This window comes from Montipora foliosa, chromosome 1 (assembly GCF_036669935.1).
Source record: "Montipora foliosa isolate CH-2021 chromosome 1, ASM3666993v2, whole genome shotgun sequence".
Lineage (NCBI taxonomy): Eukaryota > Metazoa > Cnidaria > Anthozoa > Scleractinia > Acroporidae > Montipora > Montipora foliosa.
The window spans coordinates 7,681,635-7,702,188 of NC_090869.1; the positions used below are offsets into that span (position 1 = coordinate 7,681,635).

Genomic DNA, 20,554 nt, shown 5'->3' on the forward strand with positions numbered 1-20,554 from the left:
GTTGAAAAGAGAGAAGATGCAAGTGAGTAAAGAGTAAAGTTGTAGCCTGATGACATGAGAAAATACAGGGATGGCTCAGTGGTGAGAGCACTCGCCTCCCACCAGTGTCACAGGCCCAGGTTCGATTCCCAGATCCGGCGTCACATATGGGTTGATTTTGTTGGTTCTCTACTCTGCAACAAGAGGTTTTCTCCTGGTACTCCAGTTTCCCCTCTCCTCAAAAACCAACGTCATTTGACTTGATTTGTGTTTATTTGTAATATTTCAGTTTACAGTGTCCCCAATTAGTGCTCCAGCGCTAGAACGACTAGACACTTAAATAAAGTTTCTTTTCCAGATTTAATCTGTGGAAAAGAGAGATAATAATATCATAATACCATTTACAATGTGCAAATTCCATAAAATGTTTAAATGCGCTCAACAATAATCCAATTAAAGTAAAATCTATAACAAATACAACACTACAAAGATAACAAGATAAGAGTGCCTTATGCTAAAAATGCTGTTTTACAGCCCTAAGCTATGACAAAAATGCCAAATGAAATAAGAAGCAGTTTTTCTTTACTTTAAAAACATCAACAGACTTGACGGATCTAACTTCAAGTGGCACAATGTAGTGTTCCACAGCTTCTGTGCTGTGCAAGTGAAGGATCTATCACCAATGGTTGTTGCTTGGATTAAACCAGCATAATTAAACTATTTTATTAAAGTGATGATAAATAAGATGGAACTATAAACAATGAAGAATCTTTTGAAAAAAAAATAAGGATTTTAAACTCAATTCTAAATCTACATAATGTAACTGGTAACCAGTATAACGGGCATTACTGAACATGGGAACAGAAAAAAATGGAACGGAATATACCAGAATAAACTGGAATATGCCAGAACAAGGTGGAATGACTCTGGAATAAAGCTGAATGACACCAGAATGAGACTGAATGAACAAGTATGGTACCAGAAGATTACACCACGATAATGCTGATTTAAGCGTGAAATGGAATGACAAGGTAACAAAACGTAGTTTTTCATCATTCTAGACTGGGAATGAATGAGTATAGAAATGGGGTGACCCGAAAACACTGTCCCCGGTCCATGGACTACCTGAACAGACTACCCCAAAAATACTATTTCCAGTGAGTATTATTGGTCGTAAGCAGCGTCACAATTAGTGGTAAGCCTAAACATCCATTTTAAACAGTGTTAAAAACGTTGGTCAACAACATTTACGTCTATTAGCACCCATTTTAAAAAGGTTAGCTCTCAATAATTGTTGCACCAGTTTCAATTCACTTACATGAAGTAATCGGCCATCACAACAATAATAATTGAAAGCTAACCTTTTTAAAATGGGTACTTAGACTTAAATGCTGTTGACCAACGCGGTTTAAAATGGATGTTTAGGCTCAGCACTAATTATGAAGCTGCTTACGACCAATATAGTACTCACTTGAAATAGTATTTTGGGGGTAGTCCGTTTGGGTAGTACATCGGGGTAGTCCATGGACCGGGGGTCAGTGTTTTCGGGTCACCCATATATTTGTTCATGAAAAAACATATCATTTCCACAACAAATTCATGAGTATTCATTTAGCAATGGATATACCTGTCAATTTTTTCTCTTGACCGAAGGGCTCCAAATGTTAAAAAATGCAAAAACACATGCAATTCCCTTAGGGAATCACATGACACAACAAAAGCTGACAGAAACAACCGAAAATTGGTGGGCACTAACTAAAACACCAAATTTTGGCATTTTCAGATTCATTCAGCTATATACCGGTTTATTTGGGTGTCATTCCAGCTTGTTCCAGTATATTCTGGTATCATTCTTGTTCATTCAATCTCATTCCGGTGTCATTCAGCTTTATTCCAGAGTCATTCCACCTTGTTCTGCCATATTCCAGTTTATTCTGGTATATTCCGTTCCATTGCATTCTGTTCTGTGTTTAGTAACGCCCCAGTGCCATTCCATGTAAGTGGTGTTATGTGGCAAAATTTGTGTTCTTTAAAATCAGTCTTGCACAGGCATTCCGTCCATGTTGTAGTTTCTTCTTCAATTTAAGATTGTCCTTCAATATCCACAAACAATTAAGTGGTTTTTTTTTGGGTGAAAGTTGGACTGACCTATAATGTGGATTAAATGAAAAGTAAATGTGGGTGTCATCTGCATAACAGTGAACCTCGAGCAGATGAGTTTTGACAGTCTCAAGAGCTTACTTGTATACAGTGTATAAATTTAAAAGTAAATTATGAGTGACCCAGAGAAGAACCCTGCTCCATTCCAATCTGAACTCCTCAAATAACATCTTGTTAATTAATATCTACTGAGATCTACCAGAGAAATAAGATATAAACCAGGAGAAAACTTTTCCTTGGATACCAATTGAAAATGAAAGCTGTAGTCAATGTAGTACATAATAGACACGTCAATACAGTAAAAACCCGCATATAAGCTAGAACCTTGTAATTTAAGAACCTACCGGATGAAATTTGGAATTTAAGTATCCAAAAATATAAGAACATGTTCAGCCTGGCAAAGAAAAATAGGTTCTTATACGAAAAAAGCACTCCAATTTTGATTGTCAAAATTCTGGATTTAATTTTAATTGTGTGAGAAACGACTGACAAAAAGTTATTGTGTCTGTTATTGTTTAGCAAACAAAGTACTGTAAGCATTTATTTTGTTGAAAATACAAGTGCTAAACTGTTATGTATGTATTTAGTGATACAATATTTCTGCCAATAATAAATTATTTGTTACACTAAGAACCTATTAAGAACCTAATCAGCCTGTATTGTGAAAAACTACCCTAGATCATACCGTAAAAACCTTTTCAGCCCACCTCAAAAATTCTAGGTTCCTATATATGCAGGTTTTTAATTGTAGTTTAACTTACATTCAATAATTATTGTTAAATAGTTTTAAGCCACCTGTTTACACTTTACACACCTTTTAATACCCTTAACAATCATGCACAAAAATCTCATCAACTTTATATCCTGGTTTCTATTACGAATTATATAACATGAAAATAACTTTTAATTCTTATAATAGTGTTTACTTTAATTTATAGTGTTCCCATTTAGTGGTTCTTTTAACTGCTATTTTAGTTTGACACTTATCCATTTTTTCTTTAACAGCAGCTGTACCAAAGCATGTGTTCAAGCACAGGGAAAATACCCAGAGCCGATTGAAAGGTTAATATTATTATGGTATTTTTGTAATCAGAATTAGTAGCACATAACAAGTTTGGTTGGAACAGGATCAAGAGGACAAAACCTCTTTGAAGAGGATGTAATAACTAAAGGTCATGAACGTTAGATTCTGACAGAAGGTTAAATTCTGATAAAGAGGAACCAATATGGTACTATTAGTGTTGCGTCATCTTCATCAGCTTTATTGTTTTCATCAAATATTTTTCCTGGATCAATGATTTATATAATATGTAAATAAATATATTTTCAATCCTTGAAGGTTATTTATTAATAAATAATAATTATTTTAACTTTGCCAGGTTTGATTTCATTTGTGTTCCAATCTGCCATCCAAGATACCGCAGGGAATTTTTAGATCCAGTCCCAAACCGAACAGGGGCATTCACACGCTCAGATTTGGTGCTTTCTAGTCAAGGTATGTGACCAATTTGTAGAATCTTATTAAAGCTACCTGGTTTGCAGTAACAAGTCATTTAAATTCTGTAGTGATACATTTGGAAACTACTGGGTTATCAGTAACTCTGTTGCCCCAGAAAAGTTGCTTTTTTTTTTTCTTTAATTGCATCTACCAAAACTGACATGTACAATCCATTAATTTTACTTTTATTTCCATAGATTGGAACAGTCTGATTGTTGGAAAAATTTCTCCATGGCTTGACTTAGATTCAACTAATGAGACTGTGAGAAAGAATTCAGAACTAGTGAGTCATTTTATCAAAGTTCAGTTTTAGCTGTGTGAGCAAACCCAGAATATTTAAGGGGCATTCACTGAGTGGTTATCAAATTATTCCACCTTATCCCTTTGACAACAAGTTTGTGATTCGCTGCAATTTGCTATGCCAGGCATCCTAGTCGTCAGGGTAGCAAAAAGTGTCTTCACAATAAATTATGTCAGAGTTAACAATTTAATATTTCCAGGCTTTCTGTTTCATGTTGCTGTTATTTTTGCTCCATAATGCATTCTGTAAATTGGAAGAGCCATATTTCTTTGGGAAATGCCTTATGCCATTTTTAAGGTTTACCTGTAGTTAAGTTAAAAACAGAACTTTTTTAGCTTCTCTAACAATGAAACCATTTCTGAGCTTGAATGACCTGTCAGATGTATGGAGTGGCCATACATTGCCACCAACCTACATGTTATCTTTCCCTTATGTGACAGGCCTTACATCAGGAGCTCTGTTATTCAGTTCATTTGGGTCTTCCTGCCGTGCTTGTTCCACTGAAAAGTTACAACTGTGTCAATCTTGCTCATCACATCAACACAAGTATACACGACATGCATGTACAACAGGTTAGTCAAGGTTCAATAGTCGTTTGTTTTCAGGAACATTGGTGGGGCAAAGTAGGTAATTACAATGGGGGTTTGGTGAATGGAAGGTCAGATGGATCAATCAATCAATCAATCATTTATTTTAACTCGTTACGCCAAAGAGCTATAAAACTCGTTCAAAATACGAACGTGTATAAATAACATCTATAATAATTACATCCATATAATGTAATTCAATTTTAAAAACAACAAAAAGCCACATACTAAAAATGTGACTTGGAAAACTCTAAAACTCGTTCTAAAAGCAGTTAAAAGCTACAATTGTACACTATAAGCCACGTTCTAAAAAACTGCAATCCTGCAATTTACTTCTGAAGTCACTAGAATCACTTGAAAGACGCACATGAGAAGGCAAACTGTTCCATAACTTAATTAATGAATAAGTGACAGAATTCTTCTTAAATTTACAATTAAATTTAGGTAATTCCAAATTCAAGCCCTCGCCTCTTGGCCTATACGGTGTATGCCTGTATTTAAAAAGGTTAGCAATATATGTAGGACCCATACCATTTAGACATTTAAAAAGAAGTATTAACGCCTGATGTAAGCGCCTACAATATAAAGATGTCATGCTTGCCGCAGTGAGCAGTTCGTCGTATGACATTGACTTGTTGTGCCCGATTAATGTTCTCAAAATATAACAGTTGCCATCTTCGAGACGGTTGCGTTGACCCGTACCTATGCCTACAAACAAAGGGCCACAGTATTCGAGATGAGGTAATATAAATGCTTTATAAAGTTTTATCATTGCATCATGAGGAAGAAAACGCCTTATTCTTCTCAGAGCAGAAGCCTTGGCATAGGCTTTCTTTAGTTGATCTGATATGTGTTCTTTATAGGATAGGTCCTTGTCTAAAGTTACTCCAAGAATCTTATTTAGATCGCAAAAATTCTATTTGAGCATTATTAAGAAATAAAGAATAATGATAGGCACAGGGTCCAACAGATAAATTATGCTTGAGTCTTAGAACAGTTCACTGTTAAATAGTTGGACTCAAACCACAATGAAAGAGCCTGGAGATCCTTGTTGAAGGAAAATTCTAGAATGGTGGGAGATACATCTGACAGGTAGGCAGTCGTGTCGTCAGCGTACAGCCGCAATGAGACATTAGGAACACAAAAATTCAAATCATTAATGAATATGTTGAACAACAACGGACCCAATAGTGAACCTTGAGGAACACCAGATTTAACTGTTTTGAAGTGTGGATGTTCTTTTTTCCTTGTACATGTATCTTTAGGTTTGGGTGCATGTGCCTATGAAGAGTCCAGAAGATGAATGTGACAAACATCTCTTCCAAGAAGAGGTATTTTGATGATTACTTATAACAGATTTGTATTCAAGTTAAAATATTTAGATTTTTTTCCAGAGTCATTATGTTCTCATTGTACATGTAGTTCTGGGGTTGTTTAGTGAGATAGAAAACCAAGGCGGCCAGGTGTCATTGTTTATGTCCGATCTCATCTTGCAAAGATACATGTAAGAGCGTTATAAGACATGTATATTTTACAATTATACCAGTTTATTTTATATTTTTTATAATAAATTCAGATGTTTACTGAGCACTTATCATAATAATTATGGCTTTAACTGGCCTCTGTGAACTTGCACGTTCAATGTTTGATTGTGCTTTATGCAACATTTGCTGTTTGACTAACAAGTTTATTGTTCCTGTGATTTTTTAAAATTTGTTATAGGAGGATGTTCAAACAAGCAAGTGCAAAAATGATCCCTGGGAATGGTAACTATTTTGCCAAGTTTAACTTACAGTACCACTAAAAAGTAAGTTACCACCCTCGCGCGAGACACGAATCATTCATGTCGCACGCTACAGGAATTGTGTCACGCGCTACATGAATCGTGTCACAGGAATCATGTCGCATGCGATGGTAAGAAATCTGTAAGTGCAGTGGCTTGACGCTCGTGTTCGATTTTAATTGACCTTTTGTTGAAAATTTAACCGTGGATGGTCAAACAATCAAACGCTTCAGATACATGTAATTTATGCCTTATTCAGTTGCGCACTTAAGATTGTTGTCAATAACAGCACTGTTGACTGTAGGTAATAATAATCATATAGCTGTTATGTAGAAAGGATGTTTTGGAATAAAGTTAATAATTGTAGTTTTATTCTGCATAATTATTATTGGTTGCTGTTAATGGTCATTTTAACCCATTCTCAAAATAATAATGTCTTCTGAAATTTCACATTGTTCGTTTTCTGTAATTGTGTCCATGGACAGCCTGCATTTTGCTTGTCAAGCACAATGGCAAAGTTTGATTTGTGAGAATATTCTATGTTGCCATTTTTTTGTGCACCTGTTTTTTTTTTTGTCTTTAATAACTAGCCCAATGGACTTAGTAAGAGGAGCTGTAGGGTTTAGGGTTAGGGTTTACACCTACAGTCAACAGTGAGTGTTATCGTTAGAGGAGCTGTAACATAATAATGTTGTTTTGTTGTCATGTAGGTGGAATTTGTTTAGAACTATATGTGCAAACAGCAGGAAAATTGGCTTAGGTTTGTTCCACTTGTATTTGTTCTGATTATGCTGCCCTTACCCATAATTTTATGTGTATGCGTGGTTGCCATGATGGTAACTTAATTGGTACTCTACAGAGTGCAATGTGGGGAAAACTTGCACTGCTCTCGTCACATTTATGAAATCGGTAGTTTTTAATTATTATTAAATGTGTCATGAGAATTGTAATTTAAAAATTTTAGGAATGCTTTTACTTATGAGAAATAATTTCTCTGCAGTAAATTGTTTTGAAATTTGGGCAGACAATACCAACATACATGTATTAGAAGCAATTTCGTGCTTTGTACATGTAGTTTGATTCTTACATAACATCATCTTTCTTCAAAAATTAAGATTTGGTATTGTAATTCTCATTTATCTTCTCTGTAATTGGCTTTTTATTTTATTATTTTAATAAATAGCATTGGAGATTTCTGTTGAATTACCCTCAGAGGAAGAGCTAGAGAGATGGTTTGGAGAGCCAGTGAAAGCAGCCATCCTGCCCACAAGCTTATTTCTTACAAACAGGAAAGGTCAGGGTCTTTTTCCACAACTGCATGTTTTGTTTGAAATAATTGGACCATAGACTGGATAATAAATTTTTTGTTAAGTTTGAAGTGAGCAAATGTGATTACCAATTTGTGCATTGCTAATCATGGTGAATGTACTTGATTGTATTGACTCTGTTACTACTTAGGTTGAGCTGTAAAGTGTGGGCCTGCTGTTCACTCTGTACCAGTATGTTAATTTAAGAATGAGTTTTATGATATCCTTGAAATATGCATTTAACCCATGGACTCCTGGACTGCCCTGCCCCCCCTTAAGGCAAGCGCCCTAACCACTGGGCCACACTGCCTCCTAATACTGTAAATACATTGTAACCTTTTTTCCTGCATTTGAGTCTTTGGGGTCTCTACATTTTTTGGTCATGGACAAATAAACTAAGATTATGGAAAAGTCATTAATTAAAATCATTTCTCATTTTCAAGGTGAACCCTGTGACTCCTGGGTAGCATTAAGTTAAGACAGGCTTAAGGAGAAGAATTTCAATAAATAAGCTTATGCTACATGTATGAGATGAGTCATTCCTTAATGTTGATAATAGTTTTAATATTATTGACATGCTTCCAGCAGGATTCGCTGTTTTGCCAAGGGCACATCAAGCACTTATAAAAAGACTGTTTAGGGTAAGATGTATATCATACTTTTATTGCATTTGGTTAACTTCAGGACCAATATTTTCATAGATTCTTTGCATAATTCTGATTTCATTTTTTCTCTGTAGCTGTATTAAAGCAAAGCTTTGATGAAAAATAATTATTATTCTATTCTAATCTATTCTTGTGTGGCTGATGTCGATGAAAGGGATGCAGTTTTTTGGTTGCCCAAATAGAATGTACAATACAAAAGAGACGAGAACACAAGTTTTACAGAGTCTTTAAAATGCCACTAGTTCCCTTAACCTAAATATAATTAATATGTAAATGTTTTAATTAAGTATTTTATCTTTGCTCCACCCAACTTGATTACATGTAGCTTTGCTAAATTTGGGTGGACAAACTTTTCATTTTAAATATTAAATGTATGTAATATATGTTGTTGTTCTTGGTGTTGTTGTTGTTGTTGTTGTAAACATCAGTGATCCATTTGAACTTCTTTTCCAAGAACTCTTCTTGTTTGGGTGAAAGGTTTCCATGTCGTACACATTTAAGTTAGAGTAAACAATGTTAAGATAAAGAAAGCTATAAATTAAGAAGAGTACTGCAACTAAAGTTTCTAGACCATGACAGTTTTTCACCCTACCTCAAGATTCAAAACTTTGCTTCAAAATCAACAGCATCGTCAGTTCTGGCAGTTCCATTGTCAAAACATGCTTGAGACTGATTTGAATTTAGCTGCATTTTCCACACTGAAAGTGCCTCACACCTCAACGAACTTTTCCATCTCAAATATATGTGGGTTTTTTTAGAACCTTTTTATTCACTTTGGAGGACAGAAAATGTGCTGCAACACTGCACAGATGCCAATATTAATAATAATTATTCCTTACTTTTATTATTCTGCAGTTGAACACTCAACTGATTTTGACTGGTGTTAACAAGCATAAGGACAAGGTAGGAAAAATGGGGAAAATCATTATAAAATATCTTTTACTTGGATAATCTATCCAGCTCTGTTAGGATCATGAAGTTTATGATCATTGTGATAGGCAATGAAAGAGGAAAGTTTCAGTTGGTAACAGTAATTACTTTATTTCAGTCCAAAGACCTGCACCCCCCCCCCCCCCCAAAAAAAAAAAAAAGAAATAGTAATAAATAAATAAATAAATAAACAGTAATGAGCTGGTTGAAAAGGCAGCAGTTGAAAAGGACACCAGTCTCTTCCCCAAATTATGGCTTAACCTTTTTCCCAGTAAATGTCTGGTGAACATAATCTCAAAATCATAAGGAAATGTAGAGTTGATTTTTTGGTGAAGTTGCACTGATACATGTTGTGCATGACAAGTACCGGTACTGGTACAAAGTAACAAGAAATTATGGAATGAAATAATAAATTTTCCTTTTAACTTAAAAAAAAGAGGTACCGTTTGTTATGAAATAATAATAATAATAATAATAATAATAATAATAATAATAAGAATATAGATTTAGCCAAGTGTAAAAGCGGAGTTCCTGGGTTATTTATTGTTACAAATAAGTTAACCTACATTGTACATGTTTGTCATTTCACTGTTTATGTATATGTTATGGTTCAATTTTCAAATCAGTTTACTTTTTTGAAACTGGTTTAGTTTTTTAAGAGTATTGTGAATTTGTGTTGTTTTAACTTTATTAGTTTTAAAGTCCACATTAGCCTATGGCTGCCATTTTTCATTGACCTTTTAATAAATTATATGTATGTATGTATGTATGTAACCTGGCTTCAGCCTGCAATCCAATCAAAGCCCAGTACCTGGTCAGCAGTCAGCTTAGCTCGATGATCCCTAAACTTGAGCCCGGGATATGGTCATGTGATTCCGGACACCTTGTTTTGACAGGTGTCAATTGACCATAACATGAATGTCCAATATCAAAGATGTACGTTGTAAACAGGATGTTATTGAATTATTGGGCAACTTTGTCGTGCTTGCACGCCCACAAGCAATACTGCTAGCTATGATTACCATGAGAAAACCAACTCCTGGGTTCTTATGAGTATGGTGCTCCACTTGGCGTCCCTTTGCTAGAGCTCCAGTACAAGTTCAACCATAATTTTATTCTCTTTGTAAAAGTTGTCTTAACCATCAGGTCACACAAAATAATAGTAATTGTCTCCTCTGCAGGGTGTTGGATTATACTACAAGTACCTTGCTCATCTGTATCAGGTATAAATTTCATTGTGGTAGATTTCCTTTTCCCACCCTATACTGTCCAGAGAAGCTCAATAGCCCGAAAATGCAAATTTTGTTCTCTTTGCTGTATTTTTTTAGTTAGTATTGCTGAGATAAATATTTTGTAATTATGTAGACCCAACCTGAATTGGACAATGTGAGCCAGTTTGCCAAAGGATATGAAGATTATCTACAGTGCCCTCTGCAGGTAAACTTAATATTCTTTATTATTATAATACTGACGAAATACCAGGATTTCTCCTTTTGCTGAAAAATCATATCTTCACCGCGCACATTGAACATATCATTTTGATCTTTCACACGTGGGAATATAGGTGTCGTCATGGTAACGAACACGAGTAGCCCATAAAACGTGAGCTTCCTCTTCATTGTAAGATACTTTTGTGCTTTAATATAATTCTTCTCTACTACATTAACATTTTTATTGCAAAATTACACTTATCATGATTTGTTTTTCATAACTTTCATATCTTGTTTTAGCGGTTGGTGACCACTTTTTCATCATTTCGAAAATGATTAAAACAAGGTGTTTTAAATCTAGACATTTCATCAATATCTATATAATAAACAGAACATTACATGGCCGCTTGGGGATATGAATTTTATCTTCAAGTGCTGAAAGTATCTCTCACTCAAGATACTTTCAGCACTCGAAGATAAAATTCGTATCCCCACACAGCCATTTAATATCCTCTATTTATTATTTAGACAGGATTGTTTTTCAGGAATACACCACTCATAAAAATCATATGAAACTACATCTAGGACCCGACTGGCGTATATTCCATATCCTCACTAGTGAGGATATTGATGACGTCATTTCCTGCTTTTGCATGGTTGTTTGTGCAAACAGTCAGTGAAAAATGGCGAGCAATAAATTTGAGAAGATTCTCTGAAGCTGACATACAATCCTTCTCTGAGGAACAAGAAAATGCTAACAAGAGGAAGAAAACTTCGTACAACTTAAAATTATTCAAGGACTTTGTTGCAAGTGAAGAAAAAATCCAAAAAATTGAAGAAATTCCAGCCTCCGAGCTGCAGTAATTGGGGATAAAGTTTGGACCCGGCTCTTTTCCCTATATGATAAAAAAAAATTACATGGCTGCTTGAAGATGTGAATTTTATTTCTCATGTTAAGAACAGTCTTTCGCTCACTCACTGTGCTCGTTCATAAAATATTGTTTTTACCTGGGATACTTCAGTAAATCACTTTCAAATCCTACTCCTAATGGACCTTCAAAGATATGGAGCACAGCTGGGCCCCTTTAGCTTTATAGTCTTCTTACATGTATCTAAATAGACTCTTGCAGCAAAACATGAACATCTACTAACAAACTTGTGGTCATTCCCTCTAACCCCATATCCAAAACGAATGTATAACTATCAAGTCTCACCTTGAAAAGGAAACTAAAAAGATGATCACGTCAATGGCCTGTAACTTCAGTATGAAATGTAAATTTTATATGTCATCTAACATACATGTCCAATATACCCAACCGGATACGATTCGTCTGGTCAAACCGATGGTCCATTGGTACGAATGGTAGGATTGGTACCGATAAAAAATTATGTCATTCTAATGGTTTTATTGGTGAAAAACAAGTTCGCTTAAATTACACCAAGTAGAAAACGCTAATAATTATGAATATTCCTCGTTCTATAAGCCAACCACACAATCTAATGTGTTTTCTGTTTTATTTTTAGCCTCTGATGGACAATCTTGAGTCTCAAACATATGAAATATTTGAACGAGATCCTATTAAATACGGGCAGTATCAAAAGGTAAGGTGTTGCTTTTTTCATTTCATTGACAGTCATTTGGACTTGAATCGAATAAATGATAAGTTATTCCTAACTGTCTTTGTGTAACCATTGTTTTGCATGTGTTATCGTAACTGCCTTTGACCCAATTTGAAACTAATACTTGTAAGGTTCCTACTGTTGGAGGTTTCTTTTGTGATTTTCAGGCTGTTCATCAAGCATTAATTGACAGGGTACCAGAAGAAAAGAAGGACTCTGTTGTAACGTTAGTTCAAAATGTTTTATTTTTTGCATACCTTTAAAGTGTTTTATTGTATACATACCGGCCTGTATGCATATGACAAGGTTTAAAAGAAAAGGCAGCCACACTTTGATGATGGACCTTCCAAGATTGTCAGTACAATTTGAACAGTACGTTATTTGCAGAGAACACTGTTCATAAAGTTCAGAAGATCACTCTCTATCGTCATTGAAATTTGTGCACCAACTTTTCTCAAAACTTACCAATAATAATTATCCTCCTGCATGACACTCTCAAGTACTCCCAGGAATTTGTACTGCTTACCATCATCATATTCGACTCATCAACTCTTCCCCTTGAGACACCACTCACTTGTACCCCCCTTTTCACATGGGCGGCCACACACTTCTTTGGGTTCCACTGAAGCCCCACATCCTCCATAGCCGACTTGACCATCTTCATAACCCACTCGAGCTTACTCTCCGATGCAGCGAAGATCTTGAAATCATCAATATACCTGTAACCTGTAACCTGTAACCTTGTTGTTGATGGGCTTGGACATTCGACATCCTTCAGCAGCACTTATCGTCTTTGCAACTGGGTTCAAGCATACGGTGAACAGCCTTGGGCACAATGCACCCCCCCTGTGGCAACCCTTTGTTAAACTTAATCCTTTCGGAGGTCTCTCTCCCTTCCCTTGTGACAGTAAACAATTGCTTTTGATTTCACCTTCGTTTGGCTGAGAATGGCGCTAGATCTTTAATAAAGGGGTCAAAATGCAAAAGCAAGGTTTTCGCAAAATGACGTTCGACTCAATTGAAAACCGCTGTATCCTTAATGTCTTTGTATCGCTTATCGCACCCCTTCCACTGAGTAAGGGTCTCTTTGTTTCCAGGGTGATTATGGTGGTGGGTGCGGGTAGGGGACCCCTGGTCAGAGCTTCACTGACAGCGGGGGAGGAGTCAGGTCGAAAGGTCAGAGTTTATGCCGTGGAGAAGAATTTCAATGCTGTAGTGACGTAAGTATTTATTTCTCTCGATTTTGATAATTGTTGGCTTAAATGACTCAACAAGACTGAAGGTACCACGACTACTGCTGCACGTGTCTTTGTTCCACTTTAATTTGAAAATCCATATTGGGCCATTGATACCAGATTCATTGGTACTAAATTTGCCTCAGGCTGTGACTACTGACAATTCTCTTATTTTTAAACTTAATTTTGTTTCAGACTGGAAACTTTGAAAGAGGAAGAATGGAATGGTGATGTCACTGTAGTTTCATCGGACATGCGCGAATGGGATGCCCCAGAAAAAGTAAGATTTCTACCCCATAAATATTATAAATGAGGCGCTACTGAGTTAAATTCGGCCTCATCTTTGACTCGATTCTAAGTGCAAAGTTCTGCCTGTGGAAGTTAGTTTTCTTTGTAGGAGTCAGCCTGGTGTAGTGGTTAAGCCGTTAATTTTGCATGTTAATTGAATTTTGTATGCATCGTGCCAGTTATGTCGGGTTGTTAATGTTTGAATCGTCTGTTCCAGATTATTAAAGAGGACTGAACTGGATAACTAAGTTCACTTCTACCTTAAACAAACAAAAGGAAACACTAATATTTGCTATCTCAGACGTTCAGTTTGTACTTGAACTCGCTTCTGGGAACGAAGCTAAGTGTTCTTTCAAATGCTCATATCGAAGTTCTTTACCACAGAGTCCTATGTTTGTTTTGTTCGCAGGCGGATATTCTCGTGAGTGAATTGTTGGGTTCGTTCGGTGATAACGAGCTCTCTCCGGAGTGTTTAGATGGAGCGCAGCGGTTCCTAAAAGGTGGACATGCTTTTGCAAATTCTTGTGAATAGTATTAAAAAGCCTACTTGAGTGAGTCCGAATTTAGATAAAGTGGATCGGGAATTGCAGAACTTCTATTATCATTACTCTGAAAAACGTTCTCCTTACTTACATCGGAGCCTTAACCCCCTTTTCAAATGGGCTTGTATTAGTTACTCACTTCTTAACTCCTCGCACTTTCCAGCACCTGAGGCCGGTTTCTCGAACCCTGGTTTGCGCTAACCGTCGGTTAAGAGGTGTCAAAACCTATAGGTTTCCATGGTATTTAACGCTGGTTAGCGCTAACCATGCTTCGAGCAACCCGGGTCTGGACAATAGGCCAGTTTCGTATTCTAATGGTTGGACTGGATCTAGCATGAAATGGAGGCTAATGCAAGCAAATTAATTTGCATTTGAAAAGATTTGCCCGCATTAGCCTCCATTTCATGCTAGATCCAGTCCATCCGTGAGAATTCGAAAATGGTCTATTTAAAAAATTGTCCATTAGAGACACCTGAAAAATTCAGGCAGCTTCGACGAGTAGCTTTATAGCTCAGTTGGTAGAGCACCCGTATAGCACCCCCATCGGCATCGCAGAGATCATGGGTTTGAATCCGGTTGAAGCCTCCGAAATTTTTCAGCTGTCTTTAAGTAAAAATTGCTTTAAATTCTATCTTTCTTCTGTGACCGGCACTTCTAATATACATTTCTTTCATTTATCATAAACATTTGCTTGTTGTTAGTCTTGATTTTTTTGCTTTTGACAGTGTTAGTCTTCTTCTTCTAAAGAGTGGAAGAACTGAAACCGGACAAAATGATTGTAATCAATTTTTTTTCGAAAATTTTTCAACAAAAGAGTTTGTTTCAGAAAAAGATAAATTGTTGAAGCACTTGCTTTCAATTTCGAATTTCCGTGGCACGCCATCTTAAATAATGGTGACGTGTTGAGTTTAGGATTAGACCCATTGCTCCAACACACACAAAAAGGGTTTTTTAGCTATAACACCGCATAATTATTCAACATGGTGGCACCCGGGAAATTTTAAAACAAAAAGAAGGGAATCTGAAATTCATCTATTGCGGATACAGACGCTTTCATTGGAAAAAAATAAGGCAGTTTTGATTCTCAGCATTACCTTCTTCGTTTGTTGTTGGAGTGTAGGTTCCCTTTTAATAAAAACGACGCGGGCCTTTGTTTTCTTATTACAGAAGACGGTATCAGCATCCCATGTGAATACACATCCTTTCTGGCACCGATCTCTGCGCCCAAGTTACATTACGAAGTTTCACAAAGCAGCGACACCGGCAAGGGGCCTCTGGTAAATAATGATAATGATTTTGACTTTGATAGTAGAAATACATCAAGCTGTGTTACATTAATACATCAACTCTTGGAGGCAGAAAGAATATGTGACACCCAAATGGAACTCGCCAAAAAATCCGAGTCGCTGGTGGAATGGGCCCTTTGCAGCAGACGATTCATCACATGGTACAAAAACCGCCATACTGGAGAGCAATTAGACTGCAAAACAGTCGTTTTTTGCCATTTTTCGGACGTGATCCTCGTGTGTGAAGCGCGCGAGCCTCACACGCCCGTTTCGCGTCTCTCCCCATTCTCCCTCGCTGTTTCTACACTCGCTCCAGACCTTTTGTTTGAATATTTACCGTGTCGCTTGCATTCGCAAAAATTACGACTGTTTTGCAGTCTAGAGAGTAATTTGCGCACAGGGACATCTAAAACAAAGCTACTTAATTTGAATTTTCTTTGTTTTAAATGTCCCAGTGCGCAATTAGTGCTCCAATGTGGCGGTTTTTGTACCATGTGATCGCCAGCTGCAAAGGGCTCATTTGAACCCTCTAGCTTGGTACTCTAACCATTGAGCTACTGAAGAGAATATGATGAGCGATCTGCGATCAGGCGTACTTTTCTTTAGACAGGGCGCAAAAAAGTAAGCCTGATACAAATTTCTTAACGAGTCGTCTGCCGCCCACCTGTCGAGAGTGATGATATCATGTGTATGTATCGTGCTAGAGCGCTTTTCACTTGAGCGTCGAAAGTAATTAGCGACTTGCTTTGGTTTTGCATTACTATACTCAGTGATTGGTTCAAAGTTCTCGCGCCACTTTTTCAACAACCAGAAGTGAAACCAAAACCAATCGTGGCTCGCACGTGCATATTTTCCCGCGCTTTGTGTCGGCTACGTGAAATTATTTCGAGTTTTGATTGGTTTACTGGATTTTCTCCGTCCTTTTTGATTGGCCAAAGTAATTACTTCGGTTTTGGTTTTACGACACTCGATTGAAACTTGCTTTATAAATGTGAGCCAATCACTGAGATTTTACCGTAAATTACCTGCACGTTGCGATTCGAGGAAAGACGCGACGAAATCAAAATAGCACTCCAGCTGGAATGTCTGCGAAGTAAGACTTTATTCATGAAATCAAAGATATTTCTACAAATCCCGCTTGACAGTTGGTGAGGTTTCTCTGTTCAAGCCATCAAGGAACAAAGAATTTCGAGATAAAATCGCAGAAAAGGCCCGAATTCTTCATGTTATCATCAGGTGCAATCGACAGTACAATAAACTTTATTTAAACTAAAAGATTTGAGATGCCAATAAAAGATGCTATGAAAATAAATATGAGAAAAATGAACTTTGAGAAATTCCAGTTTTCCAGCAGCAGCTACTCAACTATCATTTTGTAAGAAGTGTGTCACTAAACCATTGTTCAGATTGTTCCGTAAACAATGTCGAATTTCTCTGTCAAGCTCGGCTGATTCCCTTGGCCAAATATGGTGGCACTTGAGCTTTATTCGGTTCTTTTTGGATTCACAACTTGTTGCTTCCGAATATATTCCAAATGACTTACTATAACTACAAGCGTTTCGATTCGGTGGAAGCAGAACGAAGCATGCCTTCTTTTAGACAAACCATTCTTCAGATGCATTCTCTCTGCTCTTCCTTTAAAGATTTTTGAAAAAAAATCTGAAGTCGACCCAACAGCAGCTGTAAACGGAACGTAAACATCATTCCTGTTTAATTCTTCTCGGGGGCCATAATTTAATCAGCTGTTAACGTATGATTTGCAATTCGGTAACCAATCGGAGCGAGGCTCCAAGAGCTCTTTTGTTTTTCGGCCAATCAGAGTAAAGTCCAGATTCTGGACTACGAGCAGACGACTTGTTAAGAATTATTGTATCAGGTGTACTTTTGTGCGCCTTGTCTAAAGAAAAAGTACACCTAATCGCAGGTTAGTTCTCCATGACGAAGTCAACGGATTTGCACAAGGTGAACCGTCATTTAAATTCCGCTCTAACCACTACTTGGTCGGTCGCAACTTCAGTTTCCCCAGTCTTTATAAATAATAAAAAACCAGTTATTTATTCCGAAAACATATTTCCAAACAGTATATACAGATCTATTAAATAATAATAATAATAATAATAATAATAATAATAATAATAATAATAATAATAATAACTTCGCCAGCCAAATAATAGAAGAACAATAGTGAACTAACCTAATCTATCTACATTAAAGAGCTATTTTAAAAAGGTTATAATAATAATAATAATAATAATAATAGTAATAATAATAATAATAATAATAATAATAATAATAATAATAATAATAATAATAATAATAATTGGCAGTGCCAATCACCCTTTACTTGCAGTATTGAGGACTGAATTTCGATTGGGCGCAGCTCACGATATCGGGATGAAAGCATACAAAGGCGCCTCTGGCTGCCGCTATACAGTCTATGTTTGACGTCGGAGCACAGCACCACAGCTAGATGTCAATTAGCTGTGAGTCGATTTTGATAAGGGAGGAAAACCGGAGTACCCGGAGAAAAACCCTCAAGCCAGGTTGACATGGACTGAAACTCAGCCCACATTCAGGCCGGGGCCAGAGTTGAACCCCGGCTCGTAGTGGTGGGAGGCCCGATAGATAAACCACCCTGACTCCCTTTGTGATTCTTGGATTCAAGAAATTTAAAAGTTGCCTTATAAGCACCCTAAGATTTACCGTGACAGTTTTGTTCAATTGTTCTATGCTTGTAGGCCCCATTTGAGACACCGTATGTGGTTCGACTTCACAACGTTACAGTCATATCACCCCCACAACCTTGCTTTTCGTTTGAACATCCAAACAGAGGTAAGCGATATTTTCAACAAATTATAATAGGCAGGACCTTCTTCCTTTTTTACGAGGCGAAGGAAGACAAGCGAAAATAATTCGCCGTGAGTTCCAATTTCATGCGGCAAAAAATCACCTGGAATCGCACCATCGGCGTTAGCTTCGCGCGTGATAGAAGCAAGATTGGTCATCACCAGCCTATTGGAAAGGCGTTTTTTGCTTGTTGTGTTGCATAAAAACACTATCCTTCGCTTTCCGCTTGCATCAAGAACGAATCAAGACTTCCGCAGCTTGCCCTATTAATTCTATTTAAGTAATGATCCGTGTAAGATGGATAGCAATTTCTTTTCTTATGCGGCAATGGTGCTTTTTCCCACATAGGAATGTTATCATTTTTACACAGCGAATGCATAAACCTAAAGGAAGGCCGTTAACGCAATAAAATTCATTTACAGCCCATTTTGAAAGGGTTTCCTTTGTGTTAAAAAGATTTTGACCAATCACAAGAGTTGAAAACAAAAGCCAAGAAACGTTTACAATTTTACATGTTCCCCACATACGATTTCTGTGGTATTCAAACTGAGACCAGATTTTGCTCTATGGAAGATGGCTGGAAAGTAAGGATGAGTGTAATACTGCTTTATGAAGTTTCGTTAACTTTTGCTGTTTAAACCAATCAGAAGTAAGTACAGACAATAGAAAAGTTATCACCTTTTTGCATTCCAATTGAATTCCAACATGTTCGTTGCCGTTGTTGCTATCGTTCTTATCTGGACCGTTTCTTAAACTTATCAGGTTTCGTGAATTTTGCTACATTATACTGTTGTTTTACGTTTACCCTTCAGCTGATAGAATCGACAATTCACGCGTCAGATCTCTTGAATTTGAAGCCAAGACAAGTTTTAGTTTGCACGGCTTTGCTGGGTACTTCGAGACTGTACTTTACAAGGATGTTACGCTAAGTGAGTACACATCGCTAAATACCGCTATCCTAGTTTGGGAAACGCGCAGCTTAACATCGTCTGTAACTCAGCTGAGCTGTTAGGTCAGTTGAAACGTTGTGTTATTGGTTGTCTATGAGCCACAAGGTCATTGGCTGTGAAGACTGGGAACATGCAGTGATAAAATATTACGGTTATTCGGACACGAGGTAGTTTGAGACGAGAAAACTAGATAGACTTGACCCCACTTTGGTTCTATATACTTCTATCCCACGGGGGTTTTGGGAGAATAAGCAAAGTGATATCCAATTTATGATGAAAGCGAAATTGGCGTATACCGTAGTCTGTGGTCCCAAGGAATGTGCCCGCGCTCTGTACGCTGAACAAATTATTGTTCTGGACTTTTTAATCGTTCCGTTCCAACCTTATCATGACTCCGTTTAATATATTTTATTTTTTACCAAGGTATCAAACCAGACACACATTCGGAAGGGATGTTTAGCTGGTTTCCATTTTATTTTCCCGTTAAGGTAAGGTTTCCTTTATTCAGAGAAAAAGAGGAGCTGTATATTCGGTCTTCAGTGCTTAAGCTCTCCTGTTATTTAACCTTTTTGCTTTTTGCTTTCATTTTGCTTGAAGGAACCTCAGTATGTGACCGCGGGCTCAACAATAACTTGCCATTTCTGGAGAAAGTGCACACCAAAAAAGGTCTGGTACGAATGGTGCATGTCAAAACCTTCCCCAGTTCCACTCCATAACCCAGGAGGAAGGTCATACGTCATCGGCCTTTAACAACGAAAACTTCCTTGTCATCTATGTCATTAGAAATGTCATTAAAGTTCTTGTAATTGTTTACTTGAAGTCTTCACAAAGATATTTTGTTTAACCCGCTGAGCTAAAAGCCAGTTTGGAGTATGGACTTGCAATACACCTTATTCCAAAATGGCCACCATTTTAGTATTCTTTTGTTTCCATGCAAATTGGCCCTTATGGCCTCGTTCAAGGTTAAATATTCTTTTGAATTTTACATTTGAAAGCGAGGCCATAAGGGCCAATTTGTATGGAAACAAAAGAATACTAAAATGGCGACCATCTACTCGTTGTACTGATTAATTTTTTTGAAAAAAATTACCTTACTTTAATCCTACCTCCGGTTTTTGGCCTGGGTTAAATTATTTTCACTTTTAT

General features: G+C 36.9%; 1 protein-coding gene across 3 annotated transcripts in view; it reads left to right on the top strand.

The window, feature by feature from the left end:
- The window catches only part of LOC137969628 (protein arginine N-methyltransferase 5-like), a 27,135-nt gene extending 6,914 nt beyond the window's left edge, over positions 1-20,221 (top strand). Inside the window, exons 2-23 of one of the 3 annotated variants that reach the window (XM_068815986.1) lie at positions 3,145-3,201; positions 3,519-3,634; positions 3,835-3,920; positions 4,379-4,510; positions 5,791-5,856; positions 6,248-6,291; positions 7,019-7,068; positions 7,492-7,602; positions 8,201-8,256; positions 9,136-9,183; positions 10,392-10,433; positions 10,576-10,647; positions 12,165-12,242; positions 12,428-12,486; positions 13,358-13,480; positions 13,691-13,775; positions 14,193-14,283; positions 15,493-15,602; positions 18,350-18,443; positions 19,271-19,387; positions 19,832-19,896; positions 20,006-20,221. In XM_068815986.1, coding sequence (XP_068672087.1) covers positions 3,145-3,201; positions 3,519-3,634; positions 3,835-3,920; positions 4,379-4,510; positions 5,791-5,856; positions 6,248-6,291; positions 7,019-7,068; positions 7,492-7,602; positions 8,201-8,256; positions 9,136-9,183; positions 10,392-10,433; positions 10,576-10,647; positions 12,165-12,242; positions 12,428-12,486; positions 13,358-13,480; positions 13,691-13,775; positions 14,193-14,283; positions 15,493-15,602; positions 18,350-18,443; positions 19,271-19,387; positions 19,832-19,896; positions 20,006-20,158 — 1,855 coding nt within the window. In that variant the 3' untranslated portion in view covers positions 20,159-20,221. The remainder of the gene's footprint in view (positions 1-3,144; positions 3,202-3,518; positions 3,635-3,834; positions 3,921-4,378; positions 4,511-5,790; positions 5,857-6,247; positions 6,292-7,018; positions 7,069-7,491; positions 7,603-8,200; positions 8,257-9,135; positions 9,184-10,391; positions 10,434-10,575; positions 10,648-12,164; positions 12,243-12,427; positions 12,487-13,357; positions 13,481-13,690; positions 13,776-14,192; positions 14,284-15,492; positions 15,603-18,349; positions 18,444-19,270; positions 19,388-19,831; positions 19,897-20,005) is intronic. The other 2 variants (XM_068816053.1, XM_068816124.1) reach the window with 2 other exon arrangements.
- The last annotated feature ends 333 nt before the right edge of the window (positions 20,222-20,554 follow it).